Genomic DNA, 21,657 nt, shown 5'->3' on the forward strand with positions numbered 1-21,657 from the left:
TCCTTATTTAGTGAGATTGCCAGGAAGAAAATTTTCTCTACCTTTCTAGGTTCTTTTGGCTGGTCTAAGAATTAAATTGACATCAGATTAATATGTGAAAATCAAACAAAAGTGCAATAACATGTATACATGGGAGGGACCCAGGAAAACTGAGTAATGAACCAAAATGCTGGAAACCCTCATCTTAAATACCATCTTCAGCTAAAGACAAAAAAGATTGTTTCGGGCACTGGTTTGAGACTTCAAAGGCGAGGAAGGCAACTGACATGGAGATTAAAAAGCAAGTGTTTGGTAAACAAATGCTTGCTGGGTATCACAGAGACAATGGGACACAGAGGGGAATTTTAACAGGCTTTGCTAGGTTCCTCCCTGTCTACCACACCCAGTTCACACTCTAGTTATCTACATTCTTCTAGACAGTGAAGGGGAAGGTCAAAGTTTTTTCCTGTGTCTTTTGGGCCTTGATTGGTTTCAGCTAGAAATAATACGCACGCCAAAGAGACATTTTGGGATGGCAAATTTTGCTCCCCTGCAGGATGAATGTCAATTCCAGATGAAAATATTTTTTTAATATCATTTTTAAAAAGCTTTTATTTCTAATGGAATATTGCAGGAACACTGGTGAGAAAAGAACTCACTTCCACTTTGAATTCGCTCCCAGGTCGCATTCTCTCCCTGGATTCCCTGACCGGGCCCCCCAAAGCCTCAGTCAGCCCAGACAGCCTCGCCCTCCCGGGTACCTAGACCCTTCGGCCTGCGCAGAGACCCTAAGAGCTTCCTGCTCCTCCCTGCTGAGAAAAGGGAAAGCAGTTCTTCGCCCTTCCTATATTAAGGTCGCTCCCATCCCCGCCGCCTCCAGGACCTCACTAGTTAGCATCCCCTAACTCCGCCACTTTCCCACTTCCGGGACCGGCGCTTTTTCCGGCGCCCGGAAGTGCGTCATCACCCAGCGCCCGCGCCCCGGGCCCCACGCCGCCCAGGCACTCCAGGAGGCCCTGAGATTACGGTGCTTGCGTGCACTGCAGCGTCCTGGACGGGAACGGGGCTGGCTGCTCCTCGGCGCCGCGATGCAGGTCTCCAGCCTCAACGAAGTGAAGATTTACAGTCTCAGCTGCGGCAAGTCCCTTCCCGAGGTGAGTCACGTCGGGTCCTCCTCTTCGCGGGGCAGCCGCCCCTCTCCTCCTTGTTCCTGGTAGTTTCAGCTGGGCCCGGGCCGGCCCCAGACTAGGGGAGGCCCAGAGTCCAGGGACGGTGCCTGGGGGAGCTGGTCGGTGCTGGGAGACGAGGACAGTGCTGTTACCGCGCCAGAGCCTGGGCCGAGGGGTGATCGGGATTGATGAGTTGGCTTGAACTTTTTGCGGGTAAAGTTCTCTAGAACAGAGGAGCTGTCCCTTTGGGCTTGTATAATGTTCACAGCCGCTGCCACACCGAGGAGGAAAACGTGGACAGATTGGTTGACAGGTATTTCTCCCCCACTTTAATGCCCGCTCATCAGCTCTTCGTTGAATTCCTGTTATATGCCAAGTTCTAGAAATACAGCAGTGAAGAGAAATGCGGACTTTGCGTCAGCAGCATTTATGATGTGGACGGCAGTATTTTTGAACCTTGCTGAACTTAACTTGATTTCGTTGAGTCTTAGGACATCAGAATTGGAAGGCGTTTGGAAAGTCAGCCATTCTCTTCCAATCTTTTCATGTTGAAAATATGCAAAAGATCCAGCGAGGGGAAGGGTGACTTGTCCAGAGTCATCCACCTAGGCTCTGTAGCTTGTGTGTTATTTCTCATAAGTGCTGGTCAGGCTGCTGTCGAAGCACTGCCAGTGAGAAGAAACTTTTGGCAGAAGCTCTTCCATTTTGAGACTGCTTGTTAGACAGTTGTTTTAAAACACCCCCCCTTTCTACATGCCGCGGTTGCTCTGAGTCCTGCCCTTGGAAATCAGAATAAGTGTAACTCTTCCTTGTGTCTGACCCTAAAGGATTTGGAGCCAGTGATTAGACTCTTCTCAGAATTCAGGTTAAATAACTCCTTGTTCTCCAGCTGTTTGTCACACAGCATGATCCTTCTCATTTTGTTCTTTGGTTCTGCACATTTGCTGAGACGTGAGTACCTGCAGGCAGCCCTGTTCTAAGTGTTGGGGTACGTGATGAACCGGTCACATAAGGTTCCCTGTTGGGGAAAAGGATAATAAGTAAGCAAATAGGACAACTTCAGATACTGAAAAGTGCTTTGAGTGTCTATAAGAGAGCACTTGTGGATGAATTGTTTAGAGAAAGTGGTTTGGACTCAAGCCCTCAGGGAAGGCCCCTCTACAAGGGGGTCACATTTGAACAGAAACTTGGTTGATGAAAAGGATTGAGTCTTTTGAAGATGGGAGAAAGGAAGAGTTTTCCGTACTGAGGGAACAGAAAGTGTCAGTGACCCACAATGGAAGGCACTTGGCACGTTGGAGAAACAGGAGAAGCACGGTTGTGGCTGTGGAATGCTCAGTGGGGCAAGAGGGTGGGGACAGCTGAGGCTGGAGAGGTGGGCCTTGTAGGCCAAGGCAGGAAATTAGGGTTTTATTCTTAGTGCTGTTGGAAGCTGTTGCTGGATTTCAGATGGGCTGCTGTCTGGTAAATTACTGCAGCTGGGGAGGGTGTGAGTGGGGATGAGTTAGGTGGTCCAACTGAGAGACAGGTGGCTCGGGCTAGGATGGTAGCAGAGGAGATGCTAAGACTGGGTGGGGTAAAGGAGGTGTTTTGGAGGTAGGCTAATGGGACTTGCTAATGAGTTGGATAGTCGTAGGAAGTTGAGGTAAAGGAAGGAATCAAGAGAGAACTCTTAGGGTGTGGATCTGAATAACTGGGTACACGGTGTTGCTGATAACTGAAATGGAGAATTGAGCACATTGCGGGTCGGGGGAAGGTAGTGAGCAAAAGGCATGAAAAGTTTTATTTTTGATACTGAAGGTTTGATGTTCTAATAAACATCAGGTGGAAATGTTGAGTAAACAGGTATGTGTATACTGTTAGGGAATCTCTCTAAATCTTCTTTTAAAGTAATTCTGACTTATCAACAAATTGCCTGTTTTGCTTTACCTACTTCAAATGTAAGATCAAGCAGGGTTTTGGTTTGTTTTCTTCTTTTCTTTTCTTTTGTTTTTTTCCAACAATGGCGGGATGCCTGTCCAGTGAGAGAATTAGGTCATCAGCATTTCCAGAGCTCTTTTGCTGGGTTTCTGGTTAAATTCTTTGGCATTGGTAAAGTGACGTTCTCTATCAGCTGTGATTTTGTAGAACACAAAGAGGATGCCTGATATCAGTGACAACTTTCAGTTCTTTGTTGAACTTTTAAAACTTAGACTGGTTCATTCCTGCCCCGTGCTGACTCTGTCTGGTGTGCTCTCCTGTAGTGCTGTCAGTGTGTACAGAAACTCCAGAGTGAACTGTTTTTTCATCATTTTTCAACTCTTTTCCATCGTCACCGTTGTAAGGAATTTCTGGCTCTTCTAGGTCCCAGGCTCCCATTTAGAAGGCAATCTCAGTCCCCTCCCCTTTGCCCCAAGCTCCTGATGTGTGAGACCAGCTATCCAATGAACTGCCACCTTCTTTAGCATAACTCCCTGAGAAGAGGAAATCGAATCCCCTATGAAAGGAGAAGCCCTTTGTTTTGCTTCTATTAAGTTGATGTAGAAGAATGTATCGAGTGCCCAGAAATATAGTTTAACATCACCTGTAATTGAAACATTTCTGCCTAAAATGAAATCAGAGCAGTGTAATCACAAAGACTAGCACAGACCTGTAAACCAATGCCCTAAACACAAGGCAGGAGGAGAGCTCTGGGTCAGACTGAGGCCCTTCAAAGAGTGACACCTGTTCCAGCGTCCACACTGCCTCAGGCGTCACACTTAGGGTCTTCAGGAGTGGGACTACATGACCAGAGAGCCCTAAAGATTATAATGTCCTGTGTCTAACATGGGCTGTACATTGGGTTTGTGCTTTTAGAAATGACATCTGTTAATTTTTCTCTCGCTTTTCTTTGATTTCCTGAGGGTATGTTTTCTTAGCCTCATCATTATTGACATTTGGGGCTGGACGGTGCTTGTTGTACAGGCTGTCCTGTGCATTGTAGGAGGCTTGGCAGCGTCCCTGACCTCTACCCACTAGTTGCCAGGAGTGCCCACCCCTTCCCATTGTGGCAACCAAGTACACTTTAAGAATTGCCAGATGCCCTTCGGAGGCAAAATTGCCCCTGGTTGTGAACCACTGCTTTAAGGTAATCGTAACTGATTAGTGCTTCATCACTGGCACCTGTTCATGCAATGGACTTATGCTGCAAGCTAAAAGGTACAGGAATTACAGAACAAAATCTGGTGTCAGCGAATGTGACTTTTAAAAGTATCATTTCTTTATTATCAAGTGTCAGCTGTTTGGTCAGGTTTATTTATCTAGGTTTATGTTTTGTAAAAAATATATTTCTTTAAGAAACTTTCTCCATTTAATGTTTGCGTTTTAAAATTTCACTTAAAGTTCCATATATTAGGTATAACCCATAATATTTGAGGCTTACTCCTTTCCCTTAGGTTGATTAGATGAACTAGTTTTCTCTTGTATAAAATATGGTAGTTCTAAAAATTTATTGTCTAGTATATGTAAATATATACCAGAAAAAAATCCATGTAACAGGATGTTCACAGTAGGGTTAGGATTACAGAGTATTTTCATTTTCTATGTTATATATTCCTATAAAGTTTCAGTTTTTTAATATGAGCATGTATTATTTTTGTAAGCAGAGAAACAATTCAAGTAAATATGTTTTAAAATAAAGTCTCTTTGTTTTCTTTAAGTGGCTTTCTGACAGAAAAAAGAGAGCACTTCAGAAGAAAGATGTTGGTGAGTATTATTTTTTTCATTTCAGCTACATTTGTGATCCACGTTATAATGCTTTTCTCATTTATTATCATATTTAAGTGAAGGTTTTCAAAAACACAGTGGAATTCATGAAGGGGAAAATAAACTTTCTGCCCTTTTCCTTCCTTTTTTTTAAAATTTTTAATTAATTTATTTATTGATTTATGGCTCTGTTGGGTTTTTTTGTTGCTGTGCGCGGGCTTTCTCTAGTTGCGGCAAGCGGGGGCTTCTCTTCCTTGCACTGCACAGGCTTCTCATTGCAGTGGCTTCTGTTGTTGCGGAGCACGGGCTCTAGGCGTGTGGGCTTCAGTAGTTGTGGCACACGGGCTCAGTAGTTGTGGCGCACGGGCTTAGTTGCTCCACGGCAGGTGGGATCTTCCCGGACCAGGGCTTGAACCCGTGTCCCCTGCCTTGGCAGGTGGATTCTTAACCACTGCGCCACCAGGGAAGCCCCCGTTTCCTTCTTAAGAAAACCTTTGTTGTGCTTGATACAGTCCCGTGGGTATGGGGTTTGATTTTACCTACTTAAGCACTAGTAAGTTAGCTTGTTACTGTTTCATGGATGATAAGGGCTGCATTACTCAGGCGGCACAGCAGATAGCATGATCACCAGCATGCTCTGTCGCCCCCCTGCCCAAGTTCCACAGGCGCACTCAGTGTGGCCCAGATGGGCGCACTGCGTGCAGTGGCTTTGTGTTGCAGCTGAGGAACACTGAACTTGAGAAGTCCACTGCCTTTACAGCAAGCAGTAAACAAACCTGCTCTTTGTCTAGAGGAGACTTACCTGTGGAGGTTTCCAGCTGCATAAATAATGCTGAGAAATGGCTCAGGTAAAGGAGTGGCCAGGGCCTTACAGTCTTGCCCTACCCAGCAAGACCAATAGGAATGCAAGCAGTCCTAGAAGGACTAGCTCTCCTAACAGTTCCATAATCACTTTGTTTTCCAGTGTATCATATCTTTTTCCATTTGTTAAATCCATTTGTCAGTTTTTGAGCTATAGAGACAATGAAGATTTTCTTTCTGAACAAAGTAATTTTACATACAGGACATATGAACATGAACATATGGTCATTGTAGAAGATTTTGATTCTGTAAGTTATGACAGCAGGGAAGATAGGTTTGTAAGATCAGTTTTTAACTTAAATCATTTTGGACAAATTTTCATTAAATTTTCTCTATTACAACTTGTCATAGTTGAAAGATGATTAAGTTCCCACATATTTTGTTCAAGTTATTTTCTGAAAATCAGAGACCTAAGATATTGAAAAGGTTTCTGGATGTGAGATAAATACGTCAAAGCAAGCATCTTGGAGAAGAAGTAGGCTTTATATAAAATTAGAAAATTACAACTTTAAATCAAAGGAAAAGAATAATTGCTGCTTTCACAGTGCTTACTGATTTTGATTTCTTCTGATTCTCTCATTCCACTCCAGTGTTCTAGTGTGTAAGAAAACAGGTTCAGATTACTTAGAGGAAAAAATTGTTCATTGACTCCTTTCCAGCCCATCTCAAGAGTATCGCGTGTCTTCCAAATTTAGTGGGCCATTCCTGCTCAGTTGGTTGGTTTAGTGAACAGGGCAATAATGTGCCAGAGAGTCATACACAGTCCTTACAATGGGCGCATTGTTACAGTAGCAGCCGGCAAGAATCCACACTTTCTTGTTGCAGGGAACCAGTTTTTGTGAGAGTACGTTTAAGTGTTTAGACCCAGAGATTGCCCTAAGGCTTCCTCTAGCCTGGATCTTCTTGGCCGCAGATCAGTGCTGCCACAAAGAGGCAAAAGTCAGCTTGGTAGCAGCTTCTTATATAAAGTTAAGATTTTAAAGGTTTAGACTTGTTATTATTTAGGAGAAAAAATGGTAAAGATTTTTGTCTTAGCCGTGATCCATGATTGAATAACAATGGTGGTTTAATGTTTATTCTGTTGCCCCTTTATCCCGGGCTTGAAACTGGATGTTTGATGCACTATTATGGACATTTTTTTTTTCCAATTAACGATGACACTTTTTCCTTTTTGAAAAATAAAAATAAAATACTTAGTTTAGAAAAATAAGGTATGAGCTAAGAGAAAAGCTTGCTGTGTCATGGGCGGGGCTGTGTCCGTGCGCCTTCCCGACGCTGGGAGGCACTGGGACGTTGCTGTTGGTAGTGACCCTGCTCTGAATACTGTCTTCCTGGACACAAGAGTAAGCACATGGCGGTTAAACCAGTTATTTATCTTCTTTCTTTGTAGATGTCCGTAGGAGAATTGAACTTATTCAGGATTTTGAAATGCCTACTGTTTGTACCACTATTAAGGTGTCAAAAGATGGACAGTATATTTTAGCAACCGGTAAGCATCTTTTTGGTTATGATTTACATATACTTCGTAGCAGGAAATGTTATGATGGGAAAGGTCACTTTTTAAAAATTACCCTGACATTTTATTATTAAAAAATTTCAAACATATAGAAATATTGAAAAAACTGTACAGTGAACAGCCTGTCACCTAGATTCTTCAATAGTTTACTGTATTTGCTTTATCACATATCTGTCTACCCATCTTTCTGCCATCCATCAATCCATCCTGTTTTTTGATACATTTCAGAGTAAGTTGCAGGTATTAGTATACTTCACCCCTAAATACCTCAGTGTGTACATCATTAACTAGAGTTCAGTATTCGTTTATTGCTTTTTTTTTAAAAGATAAATTTGTATAAGTACATTGATGAGTTTGGACAAATGCATACGCCTGTGTAGCCCAAACCCCTACCAAGATACAAAACATTCTTTCATCCAGAGCATTCCGTCATGCCCCCCGCAGTCAATCCCTGCTCCCACTCATGTGTAGCCAGCCGCTGCTGTGATTGACTTTTTCACCACAGACAAGTGTAGCCTGTTTTAAATGGACTTCATGTAAATGCAGTCATACACTATGTATTTTTTTTGTGTAAGACTTATTTCATGTAGGACTTCATATTTCAGATTCATTCATGTCATTATATGTGTCAGTAATGTGTTCTTTCTTAATTAGCAAATGGTATTTCCTTATAGGAATATGCCACACTTTGTTAATTTATTCTTCATTTGGTGGACACCTGGGCTATTTTCATTCTTCGACTGTTATTGGTAAAGCATTATGAACCGTCTTGTCTAAGTCTGTTTTGAGGACATTGCTGGGTCGGAGGGTAGGTATATATTTAGTTTGATGAGAAACTGCCAGATGGTTTTCCAGAGCAGTCAGATCATTTTGCGCTCCCACCAGCGATGAATGATGGTTCCAGGAAAGGTCATTTTTATCGTAATGATTTTCTCTATTATGTACTAGTATTTTTTATGTCACTAAGATTTTATGTTAGCAGTATTCATCAGTATCAAAAAGTCAACAAATATAGGGAACTTTTAATATATTACAAGTTAGAACAGCATTACCCAGCCTTTTTATGGTTGTGATTTGCTACGTCTATCCTGGGTATTGTCCACTTAAATTGTTTTGTTGGCTTCACATTATCCATCTATATCTCTTTTCCAACCACTTTCTTATTTGACAACTTTTATACATCCATGTGCTAGTCTCTTTTGTTCTGTGTCAATGGTTGTCTCATTACTAACACTATCTACATTTTTTAGCATCCAGTTTTATGGTCAGAATCTAAATTATAATTATAGTTTATATATAACACATATATTGTATACAGAGTATGTGTGTGTATGTATTCTATACTATATACTGTTTTTAAATGAGATCTTGGGCTTTGATCCATGCCAGAAAACATAGGACTACTTCATTCCTTTCTTTTAAAAATATCCTTAGTGGTTTTAAAAGTCAGTCTTTTTCTTTTCATGATAAACTTATAAAAAATGCAAACATTATAGAAATACATAAGATAAAATGTGAAAGGCCCTAAGATTGCACTAAAATACACAAGATATCACTGTGCTTATTCCTCCACCTTCTTTCTGTACAGAGTACTGACACGGTCATTGTTGAGTTTTACAAAAGCCGGATCACAGTATAAGCACCACTCTGCAGCCCTCACTGCACCCGCTGTACTCACTCTCCCTTTCACTTTGTAGTATGTTTGGCAGCTTTCCATGTCAGGAGTTACAGGTCTGCGTCATCCTCTTTATAACCTCTATAATGATTTACCATCATTTATTTAATCGTTTCCCTATCTGTGGACATTTAATTTGCTTTCAATTTTTGGCCATCAGTAAATAATGCTGCGATGAACATTCTTCATGTCTTTGGTACACTTATGGGTGTGTTTCTATAGAATAAATTTGTATAAGTTGAAATACAGATGTAAGGTGTATGAGCATCACGTTTTACAGATATTGCCAGATTGTCCTCCAAAGAATTTCTAATAATTTATACTTATCACCAAAGTATGAGAGAACTTTTTTTGAACATCAACCTCAATGCAGATACTAACCAGTTTTTCATCTTTGCCATTTGATAGACAAAAACTAATTTTTTTGAATTTTTTTTGAATTTTTGAATTTTATTTTTTTTACAGCAGGTTCTTATTATTTATCTATTTTATAAATATTGACAAAAACTAATTTTTAAAAAATCTACTTTGTTAGATTATTTGTGAAGTTGATTAGTTATTTGTATTTCATACACAGGTGTATACATTTTCCGTGTCTTGCTTGTTTATATCCTTTGTTCATTTTTCCCTTGGGATGTTGGAGAGGGCTGTGTTTTTTTTTAATATCTTTATTGGCGTATAATTGCTTTACAGTGTTGTGTTAGTTTCTGCTGTACAACAAAGTGAATCAGCTATATGTACTCATATATCCCCACATCCCCTCCCTCTTGAGCCTCCCTCGCACCCTCTCTATCCCAGGCCTCTAGATCGTCACAAAGGCGTCGAGCTGATCTCCCTGTGCCATGCAGCAGCTTCCCACTGGCCGTCCATTTTAGGAGAGGGCTGCTTTTAAATTCTTTCTGTTTGATATGCTTATAATGAATCTTGCTTACCTCTAAACAAAAAGTATACTCAACATAGCTGCAGGATATTGATAATGAAAAGTATGTCCTTTAGGTCTTACATCACATTAAATTTTTTTATAGGAACATACAAACCTCGAGTTCGATGTTATGACACCTATCAATTATCCTTGAAGTTTGAAAGGTGTTTAGATTCAGAAGGTAAGTAAGAGGTTCTATTTGAAATCACAAAAATAGTTGTTATTTTTGGCTGCTCTTCTGCTTTTTAAAATGGGCATGGGTTGTGTATCAGTTTTCTGTGCTGTGTAACAAATTGCAATAAACGCGGCAGCTTAAAAAAGATTCATTTATTAGCTCATAGCTCTGTAGGTAAAGTCCGTCCAGGCTTTTCTGTGTTCTGTGCTCGGGGCTGACCTCAAGGTGTCAGCCAGGTGGGACTCTTCCAGAGGCCCTGGGCAAGACCTCTTTTCAAACTTACAGGATGTTGGCAGAATGCAGTTTGTTTTGGTTGTAGGGCTAGGGACCCCTCTGCCGCTGGCTGTCAGCCTGGGGGCATGCTCAGCTTCTAGAGACCCCTGCATTCCTCCTCACCTGGTCCCCTCCTCCTTCAAGCCAGCAGCAGCTCATTGGATCCTTCTCGTGCTCTGAATCTCTCTGACTACCCCTTCTGCCGCCAGCTGGAGAAAACTCTGCTTTGAAAGGGCTCGTGTGATTATAAATCTTTCCTTTGCCATAGAACGTGATGTAATCACAAGAGCGGTGTCTCCTCACATTGATAGCGTCCACCCACACTCTCCAGAGGAGGGGACTGCCCTGGGGGGAAGGTCAGCGGGGTCATTCTTAGAATTCTGCCTGGCACAGGGCGCAGGTTGAAATGGGAGAGTTCAGGTATTTTTTTCAGGTGGCCCCATGTTTGAGATTGAGAGAAAAGAAGTTAATGGGATATGTATTCTCTTAACTTGTTTCACTGTCTTCTTTTTAAAAAACAGTACGAACTCCATGTGCTGCTAATAATAACTGTTTTCATTCTTTATTTTCATTTAGCAGGTATACTATGAATGAGTAAAAAGTTACTGTTACTTTTTTTTTTTTTTTTTTTTAATAAATTTATTTATTTATTTTTGGCTGTGTTGGGTCTTCGTTTCTGTGCGAGGGCTTTCTCTAGTTGCGGCAAGCGGGGGCCACTCTTCATCGCGGTGCACGGGCCTCTCCCATTGCGGAGCACAGGCCTCTCCCATTGCGGAGCACAGGCTCCAGATGCGCAGGCTCAGTAGTTGTGGCTCACGGGCCCAGTTGCTCCGCGGCATGTGGGACCTTCCCAGACCAGGGCTCGAACCCGTGTCCCCTGCACTGGCAGGGAGATTCTCAACCACTGCACCACCAGGGAAGCCCACTGTTACCTTTTTTAAAGCAAAAAGTTTTGAGTTTTTAATGTTTGTTGTTTTACTTTGAACATCTCAGAAAAACTGTGACAAAATTTACAAGTCATTATGTTTTGTAAATTTATTATTTAATTTGCTTCAGTTCTGTAGAAAATCTAGCTGATCTGTATAAAGAAACTATAAAGCTTTTAATTTTCCATTTGGTGTTTTGGGGGGGCAAACTTTGTTCTTGTGTTATGTAGGTGCAAAAAGGGAAGAAAAACCCAGCATTTGTATATAGTATTTGTGTTGAGTTAGAATCTTTGCATCAAATTTGTATTTTTATTAAAGAAGTGGACTGATAATTGTATTTTTCCTATTTCTTATTTTTCAGTTGTCACCTTTGAAACTTTGTCTGATGACTATTCAAAGGTATGCTTTGTAGCGTTGGTTTATCCTGCCTGTCCTCAGGAAATGAATGAGTGGGATTTGTTTTTATGATAAGTGTTTTTATGATGTTTCCATTGTTAAATTTAAAATGGCTGTATAGTAAAATAAAACCTATTGTTTTCTATTAATATATACTTAGTTTGTCACATGTATGTGACAACTGGGATAGAGATAGCCTTTGGCCAGTCTAATATCGAAATAAGTTTGCCATAGCATGTATGAATGAAACCTTATCTATATTTTTAAGAATTGGTAGCAGTCATCTTTTTAGACCATCCTGTGTTCTAGATGTGTGATTTTCATTGTTGCATTTATTATTTTCGTTTCCTTATTCGTATGTGAAAAGTACAGCAGCAGTGTTGTATGTTTAATTTTCTTAACCCTGCAAATAAGTGGTTGTGCATATACTGAAACAGCTCGAGACACAGCTAATATATTTATGTTTCCTTTTCTTTCTTTTTTGGTGCCATTAGTGCATCTTTCAACTCTTGTGGTAATTTTCAACAGTTACAAGGTTGTCAGTAAAAGTGCCTTATTCAGTTTAAAATGAAAAACTTTGAGAGATGTCATCATGAAGGAAAATTGAATTTTCAGAGCTGACATGCTTTCTGTGTTGTCTTCAGTTCTGGAAACTATGGGGTACAGTTTATCCTTTTGCCTGTGGTAGCCGTTTATCGTACGTTTTGGGACTTGTAATTTTATAGTATATTTTCTCTAGATCTTGATAAATTTGCTTTTCAATACCATCTGCAGATTTTTAAGATACCTTTGTAATACGTTAAAGTTAAATTTATACAAGGAGCCTATCAAACTCCGTGTGATAATAGTGAGATTACTAAAGCGTGTTCTTAAGTGAAATAGGAAATGACTCACTGAGGTTACTGAGCAGTACTCTACATTACAGAGTGCTGGCGCCAGATAGATGAAGGGCATTCGTATTAAGTCTTTCAGTTAGAAGGTAAAGTTTGCCAAAAACCTGTCTAAGATGCAGGAACGCATTAAGTAACTAATGGAGAGGTTTGATTCTCAAACACATTTCTTAACCATCGTGGCGAGTTGTGTTTATACACGTGCGTTTACAGAGAGCAAGGAGGAGGATGAGAGATCAGAGCTTTTCTTGCTTTGCCGGTTTCAGTGATGATGATGAAATAAATACTTTAACCTAAGCAAACTAATTTTCTTGTTTCATTTTCAGATTGTCTTCCTGCATAATGATAGATACATTGAATTTCATTCACAATCAGGTTTCTACTACAAAACCAGAATACCAAAGTTCGGGAGAGATTTTTCTTACCATTATCCATCCTGTGACTTGTACTTCGTTGGCGCAAGGTATTGGGGTCTAATCACCCTTTGTTTTCTCCTTTCCACCTCCCCAAGCAACTTCTGTTCTTAAAATTGAGGAGAGGGATTAAAAGAAGGATAAGACATTATCCCTGCCTTATGGTTGCTCCAAGAGTGTAGTTCCAAAGTGACCGGCTCATTTAGGAATTACATCCTTGCCTTCTATTAGCGTGGTGCTCTAAATCTAGAGAGAGGTGGGTGACCCAGTAGTGTAGCAGTGGTGTGGAGTCAGTATCTTAGCCCCCTTGCATGCATTTTAAAACTTTTATTCTTAAATGCTACCTTCTTTATGATTATAAAAATAAGTCATATCCATTTTAGAAAATTGGGGAAATATAAAAAAGAATAAAGAAGAAAAAAAAATCACCCATAATTATGCCACTCAGAGGAAACCCTTATTAGTATTTTATTGTTATTTCATTGTAGTCTTATATACATACACTTATAGATACATTTTGGATCTTGTATTCTCCGTGTTATTTGTAAATAATATCCTACTTAATGACTTCATAATATTTCCTTGGCACGTGGGTCGTTTAAATCACTTTTATGCATGAACAAACTTACAAGTAAGGTGGTTATCTTTTAGGGTTAGAATGCATTTTTGTGTCAGTTTTACAAAGGGAAGTGATGCTTTGTGACAGATCCATGTTTCTAAAAATTATATTTACTTGAAGAAACGTTCATTGTAGTTTCCTGGATTTTTCACTTTATTCATTGTTTGGCAGCTCTGAAGTTTACAGATTGAACTTGGAACAAGGACGGTTCCTGAATCCTCTACAGACTGATGCTGCGTGAGTGTTTTGTTATAAGAATCCTGCTGTATTTATTTTGGCCAGGAGATGAAGCCAGACGCCCAATTTGTTGTCAAATGACACGTGTTGCCTGTGAGCAGAGCTCTGGGCAGCTTAGGTAAAAGAGTAACATTAAATTTTTTCCCACACAAAAAATTCACTAGAAGACCTGGGGATGTTGTAAAATTAAAAAAAAAATTTTTTTAAATATATGTGAAGAGTTTTTAACTCACTCCAGAAATTCAGTTGCTGTTTTTTTCTGTGTTCTTTAAATTTTCATTCGTGATTTAGTTTTGTGGTATTTTCTTTTATAGAGAAATTTTGAAGTAACTTGGAGTACTGTTTTTTTATTTTATTTTGTTATGCTTTTGCTGGCAGACATTTAAGAGTTTTTCATGTTTTCTTTTCATCATACGTTATGGTCTGTACTTTTGTTTTATTCATAGAGAAATCCTTTAGGAATGAATCTATCATAACAGTATTAATACTGAGTAATAGTAACAACAACAGTAGTGAAAGCACTTACTGTGTGCCAAGCATTATTCAGGATTTTATATATATTCACCCATTTGAAACTTACAACATATTTTTACAGTATAGGTACTATTGTTATCTCCATTTTACAGCTAGGGCAGCTGAGACTCAGAGAGGGTAAGTGGCTTGTTTGCGTTCACACAGCTAGTACAGGGTGGAGGCTGGGTTACTTCTCACCTGTGTATATAATGAGCTCGTTGGATTTTCCTCATTGCTTTGAAGGGGATTTTTAAAGGTTGGAAGAACAGGTAGCGATAAAAACCAGGTAAACTCTGGGTTTCTTTTCCACATTGATTTGAAATACTCTTATTTTCTTTAAAAAGAAATTATAGTAATGTCATGATGCATCCTTGAATAATAAAAAGTTATATGCTCTTTAGTTGCAGAATTTCCTGTTTATAATAACAACTTTTATTTATTGTCTTGTAAACTCTAGACGTTGTGCTGAACATGTAGTTTTTTCATTTAATCCTCACAACAACCATATGAGATTGATGAATACCAGTTTTCAGAAAAAGAGAACGAGCCTAGATCAGTGTACTCAACAAGCTGGTCAAGTCTCAGGATTGGCGTCGTGATAGCCTGCGTTCTTTTTGCTTTGGGAGAAAATATATGGGGAAATGTGTTCTCGCGATGGTGGAATAGTGTTTTTGAAGAAAGCCCTTCCTTGTCTCGTCCCCTGGCAGACAGAGTGTCACCCTGGGGTCTGACACTGCGGGGACTGTGTACGATGCACTGGCCCCTTCGCTGCCTCGGTGCTTCGCCTACGCAGATGAGCGAGAGAATCTGCTGCCACCTTACGCACAGCATTGCGTTTACTGTTTGTTTAGAAAGTTTATTGAGTGTCTGTCGTCCCCGCCCCCTGCAAAAGTAGATGCTAAAACTCCCTTATCGCTTTACTATTTTAGGGAGAATAATGTTTGTGACGTAAATTCAGTGCATGGCTTATTTGCCGCAGGAACAATAGAGGTAAGCGTACGTTGACTTTATTTTTTAGAACATTTGCTCTATATTTGATAACGAATGGAGTTTTATTTAAAGACAGCGTTGCTTGGTTCCTAAGAGCAGGGTGCTGATGAAGCCACAGGCCACTGGTTTGCTTTTCGTATGGACCGTGGGTCACGTTCCACAGAGATACAGCTGTGCCGTTGCTGCAGACTGTGCCCCTTGTGCATTGATTTGGTCTGCGAGGGCCATCATCGTCGGGGGTGAGACCTGAAGTCGCTGCTGGATTGCCAGCTCCAGTATGATTGCCACCCTTGTTCTTAACAGGAGGCAGTCCCAGCTCTCTGCTGCTTGATAGTTTTATGACTGACTTTCCCTGAGGCTTGTTTTTCTCATCAGTGAAATGGAGATGATAATACTTACCTTGGCAACTGTATAGAGGTGCTGTGCTGGTGAGAATCACATGAAAGAACCTATTTGAAAACATTATAAACTGGAAAGGTATATGGGGTTGTGATTTGGACATCCTCTATAGTAGCATTTGATAAATGCACAACATTTTCATTTTAAACTACAGCACCTTTCAATCAGTGTCCTTCATGCTTACCAGTAGTTTTTCTAGATTTGCATTTTTTAATTACAACATTGTTAAATACTCATAATAAAAAAAGGTAAAAATGTCAAAAATGTATTATTAAAAAAGTACCCTTCTGTGCTTTCCAGTTACCAAATCCTTGTACACCCGAGGTAACTCTAATGGCTTGCAGTATTCTCCTTTCTTTTTTGTTTCTCTGTGTATGTGCAGGTATGCATATGTGTTAGTAATATGGTTTTAAAAGTTTTTCACAAAATTGAAATTATACCATGGTTCTTCATTTGCTTTTTTTTTTAATGTAATGGTATATAATGTATGTCTTTATACATTGGTACTTGTAATTACTTATAAAGCTAAAGTAATTTTTTAAAAATTAATTTATTTATTTTTGTCTGCATTCGGTCTTTGTTGCTGCGCGCGGGCTTTCTATAGTTGCGGCGAGCAGGGGCTACTCTTCATTGCGGTGCACGGGCTTCTCATTTCAGTGGCTTCTCTTGTTGTGAAGCACGGGCTCTAGGCGCATGGGCTTCAGTAGTTGTGGCTCACGGGCTTGGTTGCTCCGCGGCATGTGGGATCTTCCTGGACCAGGGCTCGAACCCGAGTCTCCTGCATTGGCAGGTGGATTCTTAACCACTGCGTGACCAGGGAAGCCCCTAAAGTAATTTTTTTAAACTGATGGATAGGATTCCATTGTTTGAATGTACTGTAGTTTATTAAACCAATCCATCTGGATGAAATTTAGGTTTCTTTACTCAAATTATTTTTATGTTGAAAGGTTAAAGTTTGAAATGGAACACATGAGGTTGATTTAATGGAAATACATAAAACTATGTTGACAGTGTTATAATACTATTAAGCCTAAGTGAGGCCAGTGAAGCATTATCTTGCTAATTACTTTTCTTGAGATTACCAAGGGGAAGTTTTCAAATAATTTTCTTGAAAAAATTGTTTATTTGAATAGAGTCCTTACAGAGCAAGTTAGGCTAGAAATCAGGAAGCGTGCTCTGTAAGAGAAGTTATGTATTAGAGCAGGTTGCTCTTTCACCACCTGTTTTTTTGTTTGTTTATTTGTTTTTGTTTCTTTGCGGTATGCGGGCCTCTCACTGTTGTGGCCTCTCCCGTTGCGGAGCACAGGCTCCAGATGCACAGGCTCAGCAGCCATGGTTCATGGGCCCAGCCACTCCGCGGCATGTGGGATCTTCCCGGACCAGGGCACGAACCCGTGTCCTCTGCATCGGCAGGTGGACTCTCAACCACTGTGCCACCAGGGAATCCCTCACCAGCTGTTTTAAGACCAGCCCTGAGACTTGTTGAAGGGAGAGCAGAACCCCCCAGACCAAAGGCTGGGTTCCTGAAATTCCTTGGGTACCTTGATTACTGGGGGCTTGAAATTTGATATGCATAGTCAGACCAGACTTTAAAATTCATTTTACATTAATTTTTAAAAAAATAAATTTATTTCTTTATGTATTTTTGGCTGCATTGAGTCTTTGTTGCTGTATGCGGGCTTTCTCTAGCTGCAAGAGTAGCGGGGGCTACTCTTCATTGGGGTGAGCAGGCTTCTTATCGCAGTGGCTTCTCTTTGTTGCGGAGCACAGGCTCTAGGCGCTTGGGCTTCAGTAGTTGTGGCATGTGGGTTCAGTAGTTGTGGCTCGCGGACTCTAGAGTGCAGGCTCAGGAGTTGTGGCCCACAGGCTTAGTTGCTCTGTGGCACGTGTGATCTTCCCGGACCAGGGCTTGAACTCGTGTGCCCTGCATTGGCAGGCGGATTCTTAATCACTGCGCCACCAGGGAAGTCCTAATTTTTACATTATATGTTGGATTTTGACTTCTTCTGTGATAGTTATTGTAGTACATATATTAAACTTTTATCATGGATACAATAATATTTACAAATTTATATTTTCCCAGTTATACCAAAATGTCTTTCGTAACTCCTCTCCCCGCTACCACACCAACCAAATTAGGGTCCATTCAAGGATCATGCAGCACATTTTGCACTTGTTTTTCCTAACCATCCTTCTTTTCTTCTTTTAAATTATAAAAGAAATGCAGCTAATGATAAAACATTTAACAGTACTAAAAATGATATAGGTAAAAAGTTTGAAAAAGTTAAATTCTTTTTTTTTAACATCTTTATTGGAGTATAATTGCTTTACAATGGTGTGTTAGTTTCTGCTTTATAACAAAGTGAATCAGTTATACATATACATATGTTCCCATATCTCTTCCTTCTTGCATCTACCTCCCTCCCACCCTCCCTATCCCACCCCTCTAGGTGGTCACAAAGCACCAAACTGATCTCCCTGTGCTATGCGGCTGCTTCCCACTAGCTATCTATTTTACGTTTGGTAGTGTATATATGTCCATGCCACTCTCTCACTTTGTCACAGCTTACCCTTCCCCCTCCCCATATCCTCAAGTCCATTCTCTAGTAGGTCTGTGTCTTTATTCCTGTCTTACCCCTAGGTTCTTCATGACATTTTTTTTCCTTAAATTCCATATATATGTGTTAGCATACGGTATTTGTCTTTCTCTTTCTGACTTACTTCACTCTGTATGACAGATTCTAGGTCCATCCACCTCATTACAAATAGCTCGATTTCGTTTCCTTTTATGGCTGAGTAATATTCCATTGTATATATGTGCCACATCTTCTTTATCCATTCATCCGATGATGGACACTTAGGTTGTTTCCAGCTCCTGCTATTGTAAATAGAGCTGCAGTGAACATTGTGGTACATGATTCTTTTTGAATTCTGGTTTTCTCAGGGTATATGCCCAGTAGTGGGATTGCTGGGTCATATGGTAGTTCTATTTGTAGTTTTTTAAGGAACCTCCATACTGTTCTCCATAGTGGCTGTATCAATTCACATTCCCACCAGGAGTGCAAGAGTGTTCCCTTTTCTCCACACCCTCTCCAGCATTTATTGTTTCTAGATTTTTTGATGATTGCCCTCTGACTGGTGTGAGATGATATCTCATTGTAGTTTTGATTTGTATTTCCCTAATGATTAATGATGTTGAGCATTCTTTCATGTGTTTGTTGGCAGTCTGTATATCTTCTTTGGAGAAATGTCTATTTAGATCTTCTGCCCATTTTTGGATTGGGTTGTTTGTTTTTTTGTTATTGAGCTGCATGAGCTGCTTATAAATTTTGGAGATTAATCCTTTGTCAGTTGCTTCATTTGCAAATATTTTCTCCCATTCTGAGGGTTGTCTTTTGGTCTTGTGTATGGTTTCCTTGGCTGTGCAAAAGCTTTGCAGTTTCATTAGGTCCCATTTGTTTATTTTTGTTTTTATTTCCATTTCTCTAGGAGGTGGCTCAAAAAGGATCTTGCTGTGATTTATGTCAGAGTGTTCTGCCTATGTTTTCCTCGAAGAGTTTGATAGTTTCTGGCCATACATTTAGGCCTTTAATCCATTTTGAGCTTATTTTTGTGTATGGTGTTAGGGAGTGATCTAATCTCATACTTTTACATGTACCTGTCCAGTTTTCCCAGCACCACTTATTGAAGAGGCTGTCCTTTCTCCACTGTACATTCCTGCCTCCTTTATCAAAGATAAGGTGACCATATGTGCGTGGGTTTATCTCTGGGCTTTCTATCCTGTTCCATTGATCTATATTTCTGTTTTTGTGCCAGTACCATACTGTCTTGATTACTGTAGCTTTGTAGTATAGTCTGAAGTCAGGGAGCCTGATTCCTCCAGCTCCGTTTTTCGTTCTCAAGATTGCTTTGGATATTCGGGGTCTTTGGTGTTTCCATATAAATTGTGAAATTTTTTGTTCTAGTTCTGTGAAAAATGCCAGTGGTAGTTTGATAGGGATTGCATTGAATCTGTAGATTGCTTTGAGTAGTAGAGTCATTTTCACAATGTTGATTCTTCCAATCCAAGAACATGGTATATCTCTCCATCTATTTGTATCATCTTTAATTTCTTTCATCAGTGTCTTATAATTTTTTGCATACAGAAAAAGTTAAATTCTTATTCCCCACGAGATAATCAGTGTTAATGAGGCTTTTTTTTTGGTATTTGTCTAAAAATTTTCTAGTATTTAAAATGACTGTGTTTTATTTGTTTAGGGCCGAGTGGAGTGCTGGGACCCGAGGACGCGTGGCAGAGTTGGCCTGTTAGATTGCGCCTTAAGTAGTGTCACAGCTGATTCAGAGTAAGTGAGAGTGAAGTCGCAGTTTAAATTCTCATCAGCTTCTGATTTAAACAAACGTATCAACACTAAATTAAAATCAGTTGCTAAAGGATGACACTCTTAAAACACGTTTATCTGAGGTTGTGGTTTTGTGATTGTTTTATGTAGAAATCCTTTCCTGTGAAAGGTCACTAAGTGGGGAAGCCAGATGGAATTCCTTGTTTATATAGTTGCTGTGGAATTTTGTTAAAACAAATACACTGCAGGAATTTGTATTTCCCATTCTGTAGGATATGGTGGTGGAACCAGGAGTCTACCACTCCATTTAACAAACAAAAATATGTGCTTTGAATTCTAATGTAGAGGGAAGCAATGTTTTTGATATTTTCTTGTTCCTGTTTGGCCATTCCAACACTTAAAATAATTGGAAAAGTAAATCACAGTTGGGGGATGAAAACCTCTAAAGCTTGAATTAAGTAATACCTATAAGCCCCCTGTCCTTTTCCCACTCACAAGAGTACTTACTGTTATACTGCTTCGTACATATGTTTTCAGACATTTTCTTTTTTTTGGCCTTGACGCATGGCTTGCGGGATCTTACTGCACCCACCAGGGATCGAACCCGGGCCCCCGGCAGTGAAAGTTCCGAGTCCTAACCACTGGACCGCCAGGGAATTCCCTTCAGACATTTTTCTGTGCTCATATTAACACATGCAGATTATCACTCTCTTTGTCAGATCCTTGATATGGGATTAGTTGCTATAATCAGCTTGGGAATGCCCTTTCTCTGGGGTCTTGTTATTCATGGAAATGTCATTTTACTTTGTCTTTCAGTTGATGAGACATTTATCTACAGTCATGTCACATAGGAGGTGGAGTGTTAGATGGGTGGGCTGAGAGAGACTAACTCTAAATTTATTGTAGAATTTTGTGTGATTTGCATTTTTCTGGGGGAGAGAAGAAATATAGTTCTTTCTTTTGAAAAACTCAGCTTTGTAAAAAAGCATTCTTGACCTAGAAAAAAAAGCTAAGAATCACTGAATGGAAAGATGTCTGTTTCTAATGTATACATTTTTCCCTCTGTCATAAGTAAAGAAAAAATTTTTTCCATCTTTTAATTATGACATTGAAAGTGAGTATAGGAAATTTTTTTCCTGAGTATTGTTACTGAGTTTTATTAAAGTAATGAATAACTTCATTAGTCATGGTATGGAGTACAGTGTATTAAACAATCTAAAAATGGAAAACTCATTCTACATTTGATTTTTCATTTTGTTTTGGAATTACTTAGACATTTTTATTGTGAAATGTACACATACAGAAAAACTCATAAAACATTAATGTGCATATTACTGAATTATGAGTCTCTACATTTGTTGATAGAAGAAAGCAACAGAAAATGCTTATTAGTATTCATCAAATAGGTATGAAAGAAAATGAATCAGAAACTTGTTTATTTTTAGAAAGTAGAAAATCAGGTTTAAGTGAAAGATATTTACTCACTCTATAGGAAGCAAAGAGGTTAATTTTCTCTTACCCTTAAGCATTAACTTGTGTTTGAATTAGAATAAAGAGACTTGTGTACAAACTCTGTCATTAATTGTTTAATCTTGAAAAGTCATTTAAGAAAACAGGCCAGCAGGAGTTATTTGCAGTATG

The 21,657-nt window shown here is 39.7% G+C and overlaps 1 protein-coding gene across 1 annotated transcript in view; it reads left to right on the forward strand.

Annotated features, from left to right (window-relative positions):
- The first annotated feature begins 973 nt into the window (after positions 1–973).
- Positions 974–21,657, forward strand: part of NOL10 (nucleolar protein 10) — an 88,195-nt gene continuing 67,511 nt past the window's right edge. Inside the window, exons 1-9 of the mRNA XM_060027095.1 lie at positions 974–1,133; positions 4,826–4,871; positions 7,123–7,221; positions 9,949–10,026; positions 11,581–11,618; positions 12,832–12,968; positions 13,709–13,774; positions 15,217–15,277; positions 19,934–20,019. Of these exons, the coding sequence (XP_059883078.1) occupies positions 1,068–1,133; positions 4,826–4,871; positions 7,123–7,221; positions 9,949–10,026; positions 11,581–11,618; positions 12,832–12,968; positions 13,709–13,774; positions 15,217–15,277; positions 19,934–20,019 (677 nt within the window). The 5' untranslated portion in view covers positions 974–1,067. The remainder of the gene's footprint in view (positions 1,134–4,825; positions 4,872–7,122; positions 7,222–9,948; positions 10,027–11,580; positions 11,619–12,831; positions 12,969–13,708; positions 13,775–15,216; positions 15,278–19,933; positions 20,020–21,657) is intronic.

Source organism: Delphinus delphis, chromosome 12 (assembly GCF_949987515.2).
Source record: "Delphinus delphis chromosome 12, mDelDel1.2, whole genome shotgun sequence".
NCBI classification, from domain to species: Eukaryota; Metazoa; Chordata; class Mammalia; order Artiodactyla; family Delphinidae; genus Delphinus; species Delphinus delphis.